The sequence below is a fragment of the Falco punctatus genome (genome assembly GCF_963210335.1).
Source record: "Falco punctatus genome assembly, chromosome: 6".
Classification (NCBI taxonomy): Eukaryota; Metazoa; Chordata; class Aves; order Falconiformes; family Falconidae; genus Falco; species Falco punctatus.
Genome location: NC_137585.1, coordinates 14,104,063 through 14,122,109, shown reverse-complemented (window position 1 = coordinate 14,122,109; position 18,047 = coordinate 14,104,063). Strand labels below are relative to the sequence as shown.

Here is an 18,047-nt window from a genome sequence, read left to right as displayed (position 1 = left end):
CAAACCCCCTGCTAGAGCAGGTTCACCCAGAGCAAGCTGCACAGAGTCATCCCAGAGGGTTTTGAGTCCCTCCACAGGAGACTCCACAGCCTCTCTGGGCAGCCTGTTCCACTGGTCTGTCACCCTCAAAGTAAGGAAGTTTTTCCTCATATTCAGTTGGAACCTCCTGTGTTGCAGTTTGTTCCTATTGCCCCTTTTCCTGTCACTGGCCACTACTGAAAAGAGCCTGGGCCCATCCTCCTGACACTCAACTTTAAGGTATTTGTAGACGTTGATAAGATTCCCCTCTCAGCCTTCTCTTCTGCAGGCTAAACATGCCCAGGTCTCCCAGCCTTTCCTCATACGGGAGATGATCCAGTCCCCTCATCATCTTCATAGCCCTCTGCTGGACCCTCTCCAGTTACTCCCTGTCTCTTGAACTGGGGAGCCCAGAACTGGACACAGCACTCCAGATGCAGCCTCACCAGGGCAGAACAGAGTGGGAGGATCACCTCCCTCGACCCGCTGGCCACCCTCCTCCTAATGCACCGCAGGATCCCACTGGCCTTGGCCACACAGGCACACTGCTGATAATGCTGATGCACATGGTGATAAGGCTGATCCTGACAAAAACAATCCATGAAGATGCATCATAAAAACTTTGTGACAAGCGGATGACAGTTATAAAATTCCCCGTTCACTCTGGAAATTGGACTGTGCCTGACAAATGAGGCAAGAGTATCTGCAGTGACTCTGAGCCTGACAACTGTACAGCAGATAGCATTTCATTTGTATTTATTTCTTGGAAGACACCATTTGTTTCCATGACAAACTGCAAGCACTTTGAACATCTTCTCCAGGGCCTTGCAGGCTTTCTTTTCAGATAGAGGGATTTCTTTCTTATGAAGAATTACATTTATTTCTGCTATTACATAACAAAGGAGCGACACATACATCTCAACATCAAATGCAACCACTCTTTTGTGGTTCTGACACACGTTATCATCTCATCTGAAGCCAAACAACCTCTGGAGTTGTTGGCTTGGGACAGCAATAAATATTTGTGGGATTAAGACAGTCTGCACTATCCATTTCATACAGATTCTTCATTGCCCTTGTATATCTCCCACAAGGTTAAAAGCTGGTTTGTGTTCAGTCTCTGATGGTTAAGAAGATGATACTATTTCCTCTCAGATGTGCTCTTACTCCTTTTAATGTAGGTGTTCAGAATTCCTCATCCAATTACTGTAATTTGCCTGGTGGAACACCGGCATGAGGGTACAGTGTGCTCCAGTGGATCTGCTGTGGGCCTCACTGCTCAGCAACAAAGGCTAATCAAAAGCATTTTCCCAAGTGCATCAATCAGTTTCACTGGATCTTATTAAATACTAGACCAAAAATAAAAGCTTTGGTCTACAGCTTCAAAGCTCTGTGGCCCAAGTCATACTTAATCTAATACAGGCCCAAAATAAGAGTCAGAAAACTAATATTTATGCCGGGAATATAACATGTTGTGGGATTTGCTTCTTTAGTGTAAAGTAACTTTTTCCAGAGCCCAAATTTTATCTTCTGATGGAAGTTACCTCCAATAAAAAAAGGGCAAGACTAGCATACATGTGATGAGAATGAGCGGCCATCTCTCAACATTTGACATGTGAGGGATTCAAAGTCTTTGACCTCCTTTGCCTCCTGCAGAGCCGGCATTTGCTGAAACAGGGCAACTGACTCCCTCCAGAGACTCAGCTGGGATGGATCTTTTTCTACATCCAGCTTCAAATACCTGTGCCTCAGGAGACTGGCCTACCTCTTAATTTGATGCAGAACTCTTAAAAATAAGTTCTGCATAATTTTCTTTTCAGATGGAGTAATCATCTCTAGGGAGATTGTTTCCCTTCTTGTAGCTCTTTAAATCTGTGCTAAGAAAACCAAACATTTAGGTTGTAAGCCTTCTGGGGGAAAAAACGGATCTTTTAAGGGATCTGCCTACATTCACAGAATCCCACAGATCAGATGAGTTCAAGACATAGTATCTGTGAGTACTCCGGTAAAAATGACTGAATTCTATAACTGATATCCCTGAGACCCTGTAGAACTCCCTTATGAGAAGCCTATCTCAAAGTATTGCATGGCCTTGTTAATAAAGGTGGGTTTGAGTTATGTTGTTGAGAATGAATGAAAGCATGGAAAAACTAAAATGAGGAAACCCAAAACCACTGTGGCTGTTGAAGGCAGAAAAAAAATTCAAAAGAGATCATATACATTGGCAACACTGTTTTTCACAAGGATTCATGAGTAATAATCAATAATGTTGACTGAAGAGGCATATGATGAAATAGGCAGCAAGTCTAAACAGGGTAAGGCTGGCCTGTGGAAATTGTTGGAAGATATCACCAAGATCAGGACTCTGCTACAGTTGCTAGAAAAAAAGGCTTTTCTGTTCTGCATTGCTTTCCAGGTGTTCTTAAAAAGAAAATATTTATATGTGGAGCTGCTGTAGCCTATCTAACCTTGCCCCAGGGTAAGCATGAGTTATTTTTGTCATCCTTTATGTCATTTGGGGTTAAGTTGAAGCCTTAACAATGTACTAGTTTGAATTAGAGAACTAACGCATCCCTTTACTGATGTCATGGACATCTATGGTCTAGTCTGTATTTTCAGATATTTGATCCAAAACATTTTGCAGTTTAACGCATCACTACATTACATGAAAACCCTGTATACTTAATGGAGTAAAAGCTGGTCAATGGTCACCTTAAAACATCAGATTTTTTTTTTAAGTTATAAGGTATATATAAAAAATTGTTGCTTACAAAATTTGAGTTTGACAAAAGACAGGCAAAACGTTGGCTAAAAGATGAAGACAGTGAGTTAAACTGGACTGCTGGACAAACCGCGTCCTTTCCCAAATGGGGTAGGATACAACCAAATACAAAATTAGGTATTTGCAGATAATTTTCACAGAGTACATGTGACTGTCCTGTTGGATTTTAGTGTACCCTACTGCTTCCTTCCCTGAAGCTGTGACCTGCCGGTTGCCCAGACCTACCGCAATCAGTGAGAACGTGCAGAGCAACGTGGTTATGTGCTGAGGCCGTTCTCCTCGCCGGAGTCGTTGCTGCTAGGCACAATGCACTCGGCCACAGCCAGGGCACTTCTCATGCTCTGCTATTCTTAGTCTCGAGTTCCATCGCATTTGAAACAAATTACTCTTTATTCATGAACAGGCAATTCTTAAACGTAGTAAGAGCTGTTAGATGGAAGAACTTGCATGATTGCAAGGAGTCATGCCTGGCAATGTTTACATACTTAATTTCTACTTGTTATTTGAAGGTGGTTTTGCTCTAGAGCTGTCAAGAACGGCTTGGCTGCGCATTAGTAACACACAACGATTACCAGGAAGAGGCCTGGAAATGGCACTTACCAATGTACGAATAACTTTGACAGTAAACGAAGTCTGCCCCGCTGGTAACCCCAGACATGCAAGTTTATTTCTAAAAGAAGGATACAACCCTGGGATACTGGCCATGGAGGGGCTCGCTCTGGGATGGCAGCAAGGACGCATAGCCTCAGGTACCAGGGACGCACCGGGGACTTTAGAAGGTTTTCTGTACCCACAACACTGCGTCAGCAGATAAACTGTGTAAAATGAGTGCAACAGGACTGGGATTTTTATCTACGGTGGTAGGAAACAAACACCAGCAAAGTTTGGTTTTAGAGCATATGTGAAAGCGAGTGTTATGTCACCTTAACATGGAGGAATGTGTGAATGAGGAGAAATCAACCACTGGCGGGTTTTCCTGCCATACGCTTTCTGTGGGAGGTATTGCTTTCGGGTTCCTTCAAGTACCTTTGGTAAACCGAGTTTAGTTCCAGTTTAATGAAGCTTTCTATAGCATTTGGCTACAATTAGTCCCTTTATCCATGGGAAGCCTGATTTTTCCCCCCAACATACATATGTTAACTTTCCATATGTACGTTCAGAACACGCTGAAGTATTTATTTGGACCATTTAAAGGTAAGCATCTGCAAAAACAGACGGGAGGAGGCCCAGACCCCACAGCGTGCAGCCAGCCGTTACCCCGCTCCCTGAGAAGCGCCGGGGGGGCGGCCCCGCGGGAGGGGGCGAACCGAGCGCGGTCCCCACGGCTGCCGTTTCACGACGGGGAAGGCAAGGCCTCGCACCCCCGCACGACGCGCCCGCCACTCCCGCCCGCGCCCCCACAGGGCGGCAGCCATTTTGCCGCCGGCCCGCGGGCCAGCCCTGCCCGCCGCACCGCCCGCCAGCCGGGGCCGGGCCGCCGCCATTTCCGCGCGGCGGGGGGCGGAGCTGGGGCGCGCCGAGGCGGGCGATGGCGGCGGCGGGAGCGCTGCCCGCTGCGGCGGCGCGGCTGGGGCGCGCCGTGGCGGCCGCGCCGGGGGCCCGCCTGGAGAGCGTGCGGGCGCTGGCGGGCCTGTTCCGGGAGGCGCAGCCCAGGTAGCGGGGAGGAGGGGCCGCCCGCCGCCACGTGTGCCGGGGGAGGGAGCTCCCGCCGTGGGAGCGGTGGTGCAGGCGGGACTGGGTGGTCCGTGTGCCGGCGGGCAGGGCTCGGCCTTGCTCGCAGGCACCGCCGCCGCTCGGGGTGTCGGCAGCGGGCCGGGGGCTCCGTGGTGAAAGGGGCCCTCGGCGCCCACAGAAGGGCGGCCGGATGCTGCCGGCCCTGCGGTGAAATCTCTGGCCTCCCCCGTGGCTTCTCGTGTGGGGGTGCCCTGTCCCTTCGCCTCCCCGTTCCCTTGGGGACCCATGAGGAGCTGGCAGTCTGCTTGCACCCCTGTGCCTGCTGCGGGGCCAGGGCAGGAAGGAGAGCTTTGTGTCTGCCAGGCACAGGTGACAGCAGTCGCTGTCCTGGGCAGGTACACTCGGGTGGGTTGTAGCTGTGGGAGTAGCCGCAGTGGGGCAGAAAGCCACAGCGGGGCCTCCAGCGGGGCAGGCCTTGCCCATGTGAGGCCCTGCTGGGATGCAGTTCCACGCCTGTGCGAGGCCCAGGCCTCGGGATGGGGGTGGCGGCCGTAGGCCCGGGTGCCTGAGGGCATGTGGTGTGCAGCGGGGTGGGCTTCAGTGGGAGGAAGGGTTGGATGTGCCTTAGTAGGTTTAAGATAGGGAGAGAAAACATGGGGTTACTGGAGAAAGCAAGGGGCCGGTACGGAGTGTTGCTGTGCCTGTAAGGTCGGGGTGTCTGCAGTACTGCACAGACACTGTTTGGCAAAGGTTGGGCATGCAGAGGTTTGGCTGTGTGACTGGGCTTAGGGTGACGGGTTTTGCTCTTCCTGGAAGGTGGGAGGAGGCATGGGTTGGTGTGAAGCTTGTGCTGGCTCCTCCTAACAGTAGCTGTTTGAAGAGCAAAGAAATTAAACTTCTTAGCTTACCATAAAATTGTGGTGTTTTAATTCCCAATGCTGTTTTATTGAATCCACACTGAAAGTTGGGGGGCAGGGGGGCGGTACAGGGAGATGTACTTACAAGTACTCTCATGTGATCATTGTGGGTACAGGAGACCTTCTGATGTTCATCTCAATTTCTCGAGGAAGAGAGGAGGACCTGTGTACGTTTTGGCCTTATGTGCAGGCTCTCCCTGTTTCTTGCCTTCCTCCCTGAAACATCTGCCACTGTGATTGACAGAAGAGTAGATATTCTCCAAAACAGCCAAGTTTTGTGGATGCAGGTGGGCTGGAAGAGAGGCACTGTAATTGCCCTTCCAGAAGAACAAAGCTGTAGTGCTACTTTACATCCTATAGGATGTGGCAGAATGGATCCGAGAGCAGCTTTGGCAATAAATTCACCAAATGTAGAAAATACTGCTGTTAGTGCTGTTGAACGAGCAGACATGAGCCAATGGGTGTTTGGTACTGGAAGTTGTGCTATTTAGTGACAATTCTTTTGTTATTTTGTGATTGTGCAGTACTTGTGGAAACAAAATAATGTGAAAATGGGAGTTCTAGTGGTCTGTAATTCAGAAGCAAATAAGGTGAGAAAACAATGCCCCAGCTACAAGACCATGGTGTGGAATTTGGAAGACTTGAATTCAGCTGTGTGCTTTACTCAAGACTTCCAGGGCTTTTGAGCAGAAGACTTGATTTCTTCATGCTTCTATTACAAATTACAAAAGGAAGAAAAGGGCTTTGTTCTATTACCAGAAATATTGTGAAGATAAATACTTTGAAGACTTTTTAGGGACTTTGCTTACAGGAGTGGAATTGTGTAAGTACCTAAAACATAAGAGTGGAAGTACAGAATTGCAAACTTCTGCATTGTTTGTGTAATTCCAGACTAATTTAGTTATTTTTGGAGCAGGCTTACAGTAATGTTTTTAACTCTCTGTTAACTAGGCTGTTATCTTGTACAGTTTCTGTTTGCAACAATCAAGCACTTGGGTCTTACGTGGGGTGACAGTAATCTTCCTTTTGGCATCAATACATGAATTCTGACTCTCTGTTTTGCCTTATCAAGAAATTATGCATGTCTTCCTTGTCTGAGAGCTGGGCTGTTGTACCCTTTGCTTCTGCTTCCTTTGGTATTCCTGCAAATACTTGATGCTGAAATCAAGAACAGGTGGCAGCAGCAAATTGTGAAGATCCTGAAACAAAACATAGGAACCAGAAGTTTGTGGAATATCCGCAGAGCAGTTCTGAATGAATTTAAAGTCCTGTTTACGATAGAAGGTAGTTTTTAATCTAAAAGCTATGTAGCAGGTTCTTTGATAGTTTTACAGACTAATATTTAAAGATAGGGGAAAGGTTATGGAAGAAAAATATTTTCCTTTTCAAAAATACATTTTTAATACTTGTAGCTGCTATTTTTATCTTATGTGAATCTTTGTTGTACTTCTGGAAAAAGATTGTTTTTTTAAAAAGGTGGTTATAAGCATTGCTGTGGAACAGTTAACCTGAAATCATTCTTGACTGATTTCTTGGTATTAGCTAAACACTTCCTGCCCTCCTCACTAATTTGAGGATTTCAGGTTTTGCACAGAGGGATAATTTTAATTGCAATTCCTCTGTAGTGAACACTGAAATTGCAGTGATGTATAAATGTATAAAGTACAGGTGTTGCATTTAAACTTCTCTGAATTGAATCCTGCTTTACCAAACAGCCTTTAAGTAATTCTTTGTTCTTTTAGAATAACTTTGGCTTGTTAAATTTTCTTTTCTGTTTTAGGAAGAGATTTGATTTCTGCCCAGGAAGACATGAAGCACATTCATTTTTTTTATTTTTTTTAAAGAGTGCAAGAGAGATTTGGAGTTCTGTCTCTCCTCACTGATATTTAAAAATCCACATCTACTTCCACATTCACAAGGACAGGCACTTCCTTGTATACCTCACACTTGCTGTTAGGACATGCAAGAGTTTCATCTTTGCATTTTACTGGAAATATCTATGCCCTTGGAGTTTTTTTTTTTGCTTTCAATCTAATAGTAAGAGAATAAGTTGCCACAATGTCTCAGTATGCTTGTGATGTAGTATCTGACTACATCTTCTGTTCTGCTGCATAACTGAACGAGAATAGAGACTTAAAGTTATTCTTACCCTGGAAGATATCCTTTTACCAGTAGAGCACAAGAATGTGCACAAAAATGTTTGCAGCTTTTTTCATTTCTGTTTTGCGAATTTCAAATAATTGAATGTTGTACAGTAGTACATGTCTTGCACTGTCCACTGATTTCTGTATTTTGAAGTTGGGTCAGGAAATAACCGGTTTCATGTGATAATCCACCACATGGCATGGATGAATATAAAGGAAACTGCAGCTGGACTGAGTGATTTTCTATTTTAGAATAATTTCAGTGTTTTAAAACTCAGCTGACTAACTGCTGATGGTTCTGCATGGCATCTTCACTCAGGAGAGAAAACATAGCTTTTGTATGTTTGGGATGAGGCCTGGCTGGGTGCTCCTTTACCAGACTGTAGTTCTTCTGATGTTTAGAAAAACTTGTGTCTGGATGCATTTACCATGTGTACTGTGGTGTGTCAGCCACTGAATCTTCTTTTGGCCTGCATGCCTGTCATGCAGCAGCAGGAGTTGCACCAGTTCTTGTAAGTCGAAAGTTCAAGTCCCATGAATGTCTTATATCTTGAAAACAACGCCAAATTCCAAACTTTCTTTCTGGTTATGTAAGTGCTACTTTTTTCTTTATGACTGGGGGCCAGCTCTGCTTTTGGTCCTTGTTGTGCCACTTTTGGTACTTTCAGTTCACTATTACACCACTATAAAATGCAACTTCCTTTGCGGCCCCCCCGCCCCCCCAGTAATTCTCATTGATGCTGTACTTGGGGTTTTTTTAAATGTTTTAATGGAGATGGAAATTGTGTAAGTGTATTGGTCTTGATCATCTTGGAAGTTGTGGAATAAAATAATCTATTTCCGGGAGATCTGAAATCTAATGTTGCAGTAATTTAATCATATTTGTGTACATTGTTGTATTTCTTAACATACAGGTGCTCTCCTTTCTTTGTAAATCTATTCCACACCCTAACAGACCTCAGTATTGGATGCACTGTACTGTCAGTAAGGTGTTGCTCCAATAGTGACACTTCCATGTTCATCTACAAGAGTGATAAGATGCTCAGAAAATGTGAACTGTGTGTGAAGGCTGAGAGAACCGGTTTTGTTTAGTCTAGGAAAGAGAATATGGCAGGATCAGAGGTGGGAGATAGGATAATCTTCGGGTATATCTAAGGGTGTTACAGACTGGATGTGTAGACATGGCACTTGGGAACATGGTCTAGTGGTGGAGTTGGCAGTGTTCGGTTAACAGTTGAATTCAGTGCTCATAAGCACTCAGTCTAAGCACAAAACCTAAGTGATTTGATGGTTTGGTGTATGGACAATTGTGATAAAGAGTAGGTGGAATTTCTAATTGTGCAAATGTTTAGATATTTGAGTGAGCATCAGAACACAGGTAATACCGTATCATCCACTAATGTTTAATCAAGAAATCTTTAAATTTTCCTTTAGGAAGAGTTTTCTGTGCATACATATTTTGTTCAGTATTACTTTGTTTCATCTCCCTCTTCTGTTCATAGCTTAGGAGGTATTTCTTAACCTTATGTCTCAGATCTTAACTTTCCCATTTGATCTTCAGTGCATGATAAGTCTGTTCAAGGAGACTGTATCTGGATTTCTCTTTTCCGACTCTGGTCGGAAGTACTGGATGAGCAAATTTATGAACTTTCCTGTAGCAATGCCATAAACATTTCTTTGGTGTGGCTTCTTTTCACCAGCATGTAGTATCAAAACTGAGTTTGCAATGTTTGTAATGCGTTGCACTCATCTCCTTTCTGAACATAAAATCAGGGGAGAAAGTATGTGAATAGCTATAGTTTGGAAACGTGCATATCTGTGTGGCAGATCATCTCCAGATGCGTGTGTCAGTCCTGGGGAGTCTGGTGAATCTATATCCATTCATGATATCTGTGTATATGCATATGGTTTTGTAAATTTTTTTGCTAGTCTTGATACTCTTAAGAAGTGGCATGGTATTTTTTGTGTTGGGGTAGTTGTCTGCTGAAGTGGACAGTTGATCTTCTCTCTTGGCTTTGATTCACACACTTCAGAATGATGCTAGTGCAGCCACTGGATTTCTTCATGACTTCTCTTTCTCCCTCTGGTGAAATTTGTGGCAGGCTATTTTGTAATGGAGCTTCTGATACCTCCTTCTTTTGAAACATCTAGTGCTGCACATCTAAACTGTGTTCATTAATTAAAGCAATTCCTAATTCTTAAAACAACATGCAGTGTCATGTATAAACATGCTAGCTATATGCATTAGGGAGACTTTTTTTTTTTTTTAACATTCCAAGGAGCTGTTGGAAAGCTGTGGGGAAAGTTAAGGCAACACAAGTCTCCCTCAGCCCCTTTCTGAAAAGGCTGGTGTGATGACAGTGTGCATATATTTTGCTGTTTCTACTTGGAATACCTTGTATACTACGAACAGTTAAAGATTGTTGCAGAAATATCTTTGGGTTTACAATAGGAAGTGTAGTTGTTGTAATAGAGCCTTTTTGATAGCAGTGCATATTTTTTTTCTTTTGTTCATCGCAAATTTCTTTCTTTCAGAGAAATAGCAGAAGAAAGTATATTTCGTGACCTCCTGGAAATCCTGACAAGCACCACAAGTGAAATTGAGCAGGCCTGTAAGGACTCCTGTGCATTGGTAGATCTAGACACCTGCCTGCTGCTCATAGCAGAGTGTTTCAGATGTCTGCGGAATGCCTGTGTTGAGTGTGCCAAGAATCAACATGTCATGAGGTATAGTTATGATCCGTTTTAACCAGTACAAAAATACAACCTTCAGATGTTTGTGTAGTTTTATATAGAGATTCTTATTTTACACTGCTGTGTTAGTTGATTTATTAACTGGTATTTCCTGCTTGATGCAATCACTTGAAATAAAGTATGCAAGAAACAAAAATAGCTGACCTATTTGTAGGCCAGTTTGGGGCACTGCTGAATAGTAGAACAAAGTCTTTGTGTCCTTATTACAAGTTGATTATGTAAATGATTTAAGCCTTCTGTAAGTCTGACTGTGGAACTCTCCTTTTTTCCTCTTTAATTTCTTTTATTTTTTTGGATAACATAGTGAATAAGTAAATAGTCTTAATTATCACTTACAGGATTTGTATGTTTTTATAAGGTGCGTTTCGATTTTTCTGGCACTCATGGCAAAGTATAATGTGTAGAATTGTGCGTGTCCACCCTGATATATATACAGGTATACTCATATTAATAGATAATAAGAAGTCAGTCTGGCTCCTTATTTACCCTCTTTTTTTGTTTGTTTGTTTGCATTTGTTGCAGCATTGAGGGAATGCTTGGGATACAACCAGCTGTAATTACTGAAAACCTTGTAGTCTACCTGCTGTTTAAAAAAACCCAAAACCATCCAAAAACCAAACACACACACCCCACCACACCCCCAACCAAAAACCCCCAAAAGAGCAACAAATATCCTTCCCTGTCAAGAATCCAAAACCAACCAATGAAAAACATGCTCCAGAAACATGTTACAAGCTTGTTAGATCATGAAGAATCATTGTGGATTACAGTCTTAAAATTGGATTTCTTGGGACTAGTGAAATTTGGTTTATTGAATGAAATGTATTTCCCATTTTGACATGGGAAAAAGTTGCAACTTCTGTGCTGGGGCAGAATTTTGTTAATGCCACAAAAATTGTGGGACTTAGTGGAAGGCATTACTTTTGTGATAAGCTAGATCTAAGTTCAGGCTCTTACCAATTTTGTTCCTGGCAGTGCTAGTACTCATGATCGTGTTGTGGGTCAAGGAACTGGTCTGACAGAATATTTATATGCTTGTGTATAATTTTTTGCTGGGTGGATGTTCAGCCAGACTGGGTTCCTTATTGTAACTTAATGTAGCTCCACAGTTATTCATGCTAAGTAAACAGGGGGAACAGAATTGCGTGGCTTAGAGTTTGAAGCATTGCCCTTTTCAGTAGCATGACAAATACAACATAGTTACGGATATCTGAATTCCATTAGAAAGTGAAAGTTAGTTTTCACTTTCTAATGGAATTCAGTTATCCATCCTGTTTCTGGACAAAAGCACGCTGAAAAATTGTGCTGTGTGCTTTCCCTTATTAGGCAGTTAGCATAGTCTTGCTCATTTAAAAAGCTGGATGCTAATAATTCTGCTTTCCTTGAGACTGTGGAGGGAGAAGGCATGTGTGTATAGGAGGTTCTGACCATGTTTCCAACAGTGAAGGACTCGGTGGGTCACTCATTGGATAGTGTTTTGGCTTTGTAGCAGCACAACAATTTATGCACATTTTAATACTGCACTGGGTGCTTTGAGCCAGCTGTGTATTAGCTATGTGTTTGTGTTGATTTTTAAACAGTTGCAAACGTACAACTTGTTTAGGAATTAAGTGTCCTGAACAATCAAAAGTTGTGATTGGAAGGAAAATTGTGTGCCTTTGGTTTGAAGTGTGTAACATTCAGATACTCCAAACTCCTTCCCCCCCATTCCTTCCCACCCCAAACTACAAGTTGTTTGATCAAAATTATAACTGATTGTTTCTAGGAAAGAATGCAAAGACTCTAAACAAATGGATTGTGTAACAACTTTTAAATATTGGGGAATATGAGGCTTTGTTCCTTCCAGAGCCAGTTTTTTCTGCTTTGTGTGCTGTGAAGAAATCTGAGGTCTGAAAGAATGGGAAATGTTTCAGTAGATTGTATGTCTACCAGTGTGCATGGGTGTATTATATATTTATAAATGTATCTTTAGCTTCTCTTCTGTGTTAGAACTTAATGAGAAAGAATATGTGTGTGTGTTTAGAAAACATCTGCAGAAGGCAATTATTCAGCATTCATATGTGATACGATATTTTTTAAGTAACTCATGCATGGGTGTTGGACGTTTGGTAGAGATGGTATTGCTATGTTCTGAAGTTTCAGCCACCATCTTGGCTGATCTGTTCTCAAAAAGCTTGACTACCAAAGTACAAGCGAGTTAAAATCTGAAAACTTCATCTGTTTATACTGTATTCTTTGACTTTGGGGTTTTTTTTATTCCTGTTGCATGCACATCCTGGCATGTATGTTATCTGCCTCCAGGATTGCTGATCGTCAGCTGTAGAATTATTTTGGTGTTTTTTATTCCAAATGGCTTCACTAATTTTCCTTTACTAACACCATGCTTTTCTGTGTCTGGAAGTATTCAAGGTCAGGCTGGATGGGGCTTTCCACTGCCTTGTGTAGTGGAAGGTGTCCCTGCCCATGGCAGGGAAGGTTGGACTATGTGATCTTTAAGGTCCCTTCCTATCCGAACCATTCTGAGATTCCAACTATGATTCTTTCTCACTGGAGAAAGGATAAATGATTACTTGACCTTCCCTGCTTCCCTCTGAGGATTTTCTATTTTTCCCTTTGAACTGGCCGTGTTGTTCGTTTGATGGCTGTCACTAACTGCTTTGTTGGTATTTAAAATTCTCAAATTTTATTACTAAGTAATGTATATTGACACTTTCCCTGAATACTTGAACTTCAAAAAAAAAAGCAAAGTTTTTACACAAATAAAGCTGTTTAAATTACAGGAATAACCTGCAAATTTTTAGCATCTGATTTAGAAGAATAGCAAAAAGAGAGGAAAGGGTACTTAGCTATGAAGGTGCTGTGTACAAAGTTGTTAATATGCAGGCTGATGCAGTAAACCTGTGCATTTTGCTTCTGATGGTAGTAGTGTAGCTACTGATAGTCAGGCACAGTTAGGTGGGAGAAACTGCTTTTTATGTCAGAGTTTCTAAAGGTGTTAAAGACTTGTTGACTTCAGTGAAAAGCCTTTTCACTTTATTTGAGTTTATTTCATATCAAGTGATTATTTTTTTTCCCCAATTTTATAACAGGAACTTGGGTCTCATCTCTACATCTGTCCATTTGATCAAATTGCTTCATGGAACACAAATCAAAGAAGAATTGTTATTGACTGGTAAGGCTGTGGATCTTGTTAAATATATAGTGTATGCTATATGTTTCTTACATGGCAAGTCTTGTGGTGGTATGATGTCACCTTACTGATGCATTTTTTTCATAAATAAGCTTAATTGTTTCTTGGATTACAGTTAATAATTGGGAGGGGCTTCTCTTACGCTGCTGTAAAAAAATCTTGGCCCCAAGTCTAGTCCAGTTGTATTTTCCCTCAACTGTTCCCTGTAGATTGTTAAAGGAAAGGTATGTGGAAACTTCTTTAAAATTAACCATTATATTTGAATTGCAAAAAGGAAAAGTCCCTGCAATACCTCCATTCAAAATATGTTCTGAATTTTCACTGTCGTCTTATTTGATCTGAAAACAAAGTGAAATGAAGAGATAGTCCTTTTTTTTATTTATTTGGGTGATGCTTTAAACAATTTAACTGATTCCAGGAAACAAATTTTGGCTGTGACTTTTTAAAGTAATTTAAAAATTTTTATTTCTCTGCTGTAGTTATGGACCACTCAGGGTAATACCTGCCAAGAGCCTTATAAGTGCTGATTTGAGCAGTGTTCACATTTCCTTAATGTATGAGGCATTTTGGGGATTTTTTTTATGCAGTGAAGAGGAAATATGACTATAGTATCCTTCCTTCTTAATGGCAGTTATTGCTACCAATTTCTACCAAACTCATTTCACTGGATATTAAGACACTTACAGTAATTCTCTTCATAATCTGCATTTCCTTGTGTGTGCATGTAGAGCTTAATACAGGGCATTGGATCTCAGTCTTTACCGTCTGTGGTTGCAGAGTAGGGAACATTTGGTTTCTCTTGCTGCTTTATTTCTTTTCACTCACATTACTTGGATGAAGTTTTTACTGGGTTCCTGTTGCTGCTTTTCTATCGTTTTCTGAAAGCAAGTGAAACTACTGTCATACAGTAACTTACCCTCAAACACCTTTATGAAGCTGGGAAAGAGAAGTGAAGTCCAGGATACTGTTTTTCCTTTTCTGCTACATTTGGCTCAAAATGAAGCCCTTCAGGCATGTGATGGTATTATGCTTAAGCCACGTTCACTCCTTCACCCGTTGCTGGAATCCTTTTTCCAGGGAAGGATCAGTGATGCTAGTACAGCCCTTTATTTAGTGTGGGAGGACCAAAACTAAACCTTGTGGGGTGGCAAAAAGAGGGCTTGCTCAATGACCACGAAGAGAAGGAACTGATAGCATACAGAAGTGGCTTTCAAGCTGTGTCACAGGGTTGGACGAGGAGGACTTGGAAAAGCCATGGAGGGCAAGAATGTCCTGCCCCACAGTTGTGAACCGCTTTGTAGGCCTGTAAGAGAAAAGGAAAAGAGATGGGAGCTGAAATGCTGGTTTTGTCCAGCCTGACACTGTCCCGGTGAGGGTCCTTGACAGCAGCGGGCTCGAAAGGCTGTTCTGGGCAAGTAGACTTGGCCACCTTCAGCTTATTCAAAGCATCAGGATTTGTGGTGTGAGAGTACCACCTTTCAGGGGTGCTTCCTAGCATCTGCAGGAGAGTGAGCAGGATGTACCCCTTGTTGGTTACATATGCAGCCTGAGGTTTGCCCTTCTGACCCCTCCTTGATGGGTTATCATATGCATGTGTGCTGTTCTCCTGCTGCTGGGATTTGAAGAAGCAGTGATGAATGTTGCTCAGCAAAAAAGAAAGGAGAGGATGGAACCCAGTAACTTAACTGGTTCAGGTTCCTTTTCCTAGCCAGAAAATACTGTAAAATCTCTCTGTCACCACTGAAAATTAAGGGGGACATAAAAAGTGTTTTGTGACTATTAGCCATTCAACAAATGAGTTAGAGTTATAACCAAAATTTGATGTATTGTCCCAGGATAGGTGATTTTTTTGATACTGGGTGTAGCATTGATCTGATCAGGAAACGTCTGTGATGAGCATGGCTTAGGTATTCTAAATGGAATACAAAAAATTTTCTAGGCAAGCGTTGCTAATCCTTGTTGAGTGATCTGATGAACTTTGTTGTTAATGCCAAGAGCACCAGCCTCTATAGATATCCTTATACAGGGTATACCTCAGAAGTTAACAGTTACATGAAACTGTGGATTATTAGTCGTAATTTCAAAAGCGAGACAAATTGGACTTGGATAGCACTGTTGAAACAAAAGAAACCCATGAAATTAGTAAATGTTACTGTGTTTATTAACTATATTTTTGCTTCATGATTCTCCTCATATTTCATACAGGAAATGAGGTCACAAAGCTAGAGTAGCATATGTGTTTTGTTCTAGCAGATAATTAGGTGTTAAGTGGAATATTGCAAGTTGTTCATTTGGATATGTGTTCTGTTTCCTCCCTTAAATGGCTTCTTGGATTTGATGATCTCTCTCAGTGCCTGTTTATATCTTTAAGGCATTCTAAATACCGTCATGTTCCTTCCATAGCAACAAAATCCAAGGTTAAACAGGTACTGCTGTATTGCAGAGTGAACACTAAATAATGTTTCAGTTCATGTCCCTGTGAAAAATTCCCAGAACAAATCATTGTAGGCTAAATAAACTTGAAGTTCCAACATTATTGTTTTTATGAAAGAGATTGAAAATTCTTTGTGCAGACTGAAAAATTAGTTTAACCTGATCTGTGGTATGTTTTCACTCTCTTATCCATTGGTAACTGCCAAGACTGGTAAGTTTGAGTGGTGTGGTAATTTTTGTAGGGAAGTTTGGTGTTGTACAATTTGTAATTAATAAAGCCAGAAACGAAATAAAGTATATATTCTCTGGCAACTACCATGACCAGTGTGGTGGTTCTAAGGAAGGGGACATGATCGAAGCAGCAAAAAAGGAGGTACTGTGTAAAGTGGTGTGATTAAAAACTGTTGCTAAGATTTATTCAATTAAATCCAGATTCCTTTTCATCTTCTTTGCTAGGAGAAATACTTTTTTCAATAGTTCATCTTAAGCTGAAGTGCTATATACATGGTTAATTTGGCTCCTCACTTCAGTGTATTTATTGAAATAACTCTACTGCAAGTTTTCAGCATTTTTTTTAATCCTATAAAAGGTTAGACAAATTCCTGTATGCTTGTAATGTACTTTTCCCAGCCAGCTGTAGAAAAAGCTGTTGTTTAGAGTGCATGATATGGCACTACGTTAATGGGCCAGAAAACCTGAAGGTAAGTTAGTATGTCTGTCCTGGAATAGCTCTCCAGGTAGGTTTAAAAATAACTAGTTAATTCATACATATGGCATTTGTCCAGCCCCACCTGCGAGCCAGCTATTCCTGTAATAATATTCTCATTTCTTTTTAATACCTGTATTAAAAGAACATTTTTAGGCCTTTCCTATATGATACTGCTGCAGATAGCTGCTTGTCCCTGCTTTTCTTCCCTGCTTATTTCCCAGGTTAGTTTCAGTTGAATTCCATAGTCTAGTTTCTCTTCTTGTAATTGCTTACAATACATAGTAGTAATTTGTCTTGACCATTTAATATTTTGTAATACTTGGGGAATCTGCTCTAAGAAGTTGCACAGTGAAAGCACACAGCTAGATGAGCACAGGGGTTTGATAGGCAATGATGCTGAACAGATGTTTTAACAATTTATAGCTCTTCTTCTGGGCACCATCAACACTGGTTTGTGACAGATAAGTCACGTATACAAGTATATGTGCTCTGTTTTCTTGCTGTTCCAGCAGTCATCCCTCCTGCTCTCTGCAAGAGGTAGAACTTCCCAGTCAAGTAGAGAAAAATTCAAGTGCTACACTTCCTGGACAGTATCTGAAAACTGGACTTCACCTCAGTGTTCTTAAAATTATACATGCTGAAGGTCTAGGAAGCAGATGATTGTGTAAGGAGGTACTTAACCTTTTAAATTATGGAGCTTGGATATTCCTGGTGGGAAGACAGACAGGATGACAAATGCTGCCCGCCTCTCCCCAGTTCAGAATTAATTTGAATAGGGCTTGAAGATGCAGGAACTGAACCTACTTGTGTGGAAATGTTGTATGCAGGAGGATCTTATATTTCTTCACTAACTGATTTGAGACCACAGTCTTCCAACATACAGCTAATAAGATACTCAGATTTTTACTTTGAGTCTAAGGGGGGAAAAAAGTCTCTGCAGAATATAGATGTAATGGAATTTTCATAGTACCCTCTCCACATCCCTTTTGTTTTAGGTTTGTTTTGTGGGGTTTTTTAATTGAAAAAGAAAAGCCTCTTTTTTTTTTTTTTTTTTTTTTTTTTTTTTTTCCCTCTTGCTGTGGGTACAAAGACCAAGAACACTTGCCACAGGAGCAGGCTGATGAAGCTGCCAGATGAACTTTAACTGAACTTAAGCCAGACCTAGATTGCTTAAGAGCTAAGAAGGGTAAGAAGTAGTTCAGTATGGTAGGAATTGCAGCAGTTGTAAGAAGTGTCCTTGTAAGAAGCCCAAGTAGAAAATCTTCACTTCATAGCATGTCTTAGTTAGGTTGTAGGGTTAGGATTTGGCTGGTTTTTTTTCTTTTCCATTTTCCTATGGCAAATCTTAAGCTTTCCATCAGAATCTAGCAGCCTTTTGGAAGCTACATTGAGGTTTGTGAAGGTGATGTGATATTTAGATTCCAGA

The 18,047-nt window shown here is 41.7% G+C and overlaps 1 protein-coding gene across 6 annotated transcripts in view; it reads left to right on the top strand.

Annotated features, from left to right (window-relative positions):
- The first annotated feature begins 4,094 nt into the window (after window positions 1-4,094).
- ATXN10 (ataxin 10) overlaps window positions 4,095-18,047 on the top strand; it is a 142,788-nt gene continuing 128,835 nt past the window's right edge. For 5 of the 6 annotated variants that reach the window (XM_080393369.1, XM_080393368.1, XM_080393370.1 and 2 more), the window contains exons 1-3: window positions 4,188-4,453; window positions 10,071-10,262; window positions 13,379-13,461. In XM_080393369.1, coding sequence (XP_080249495.1) covers window positions 4,329-4,453; window positions 10,071-10,262; window positions 13,379-13,461 — 400 coding nt within the window. In that variant the 5' untranslated portion in view covers window positions 4,188-4,328. Of the gene's footprint in view, window positions 4,454-10,070; window positions 10,263-13,378; window positions 13,462-18,047 lie in introns of all 6 variants that reach the window. The other variant, XM_080393371.1, reaches the window with a different exon arrangement.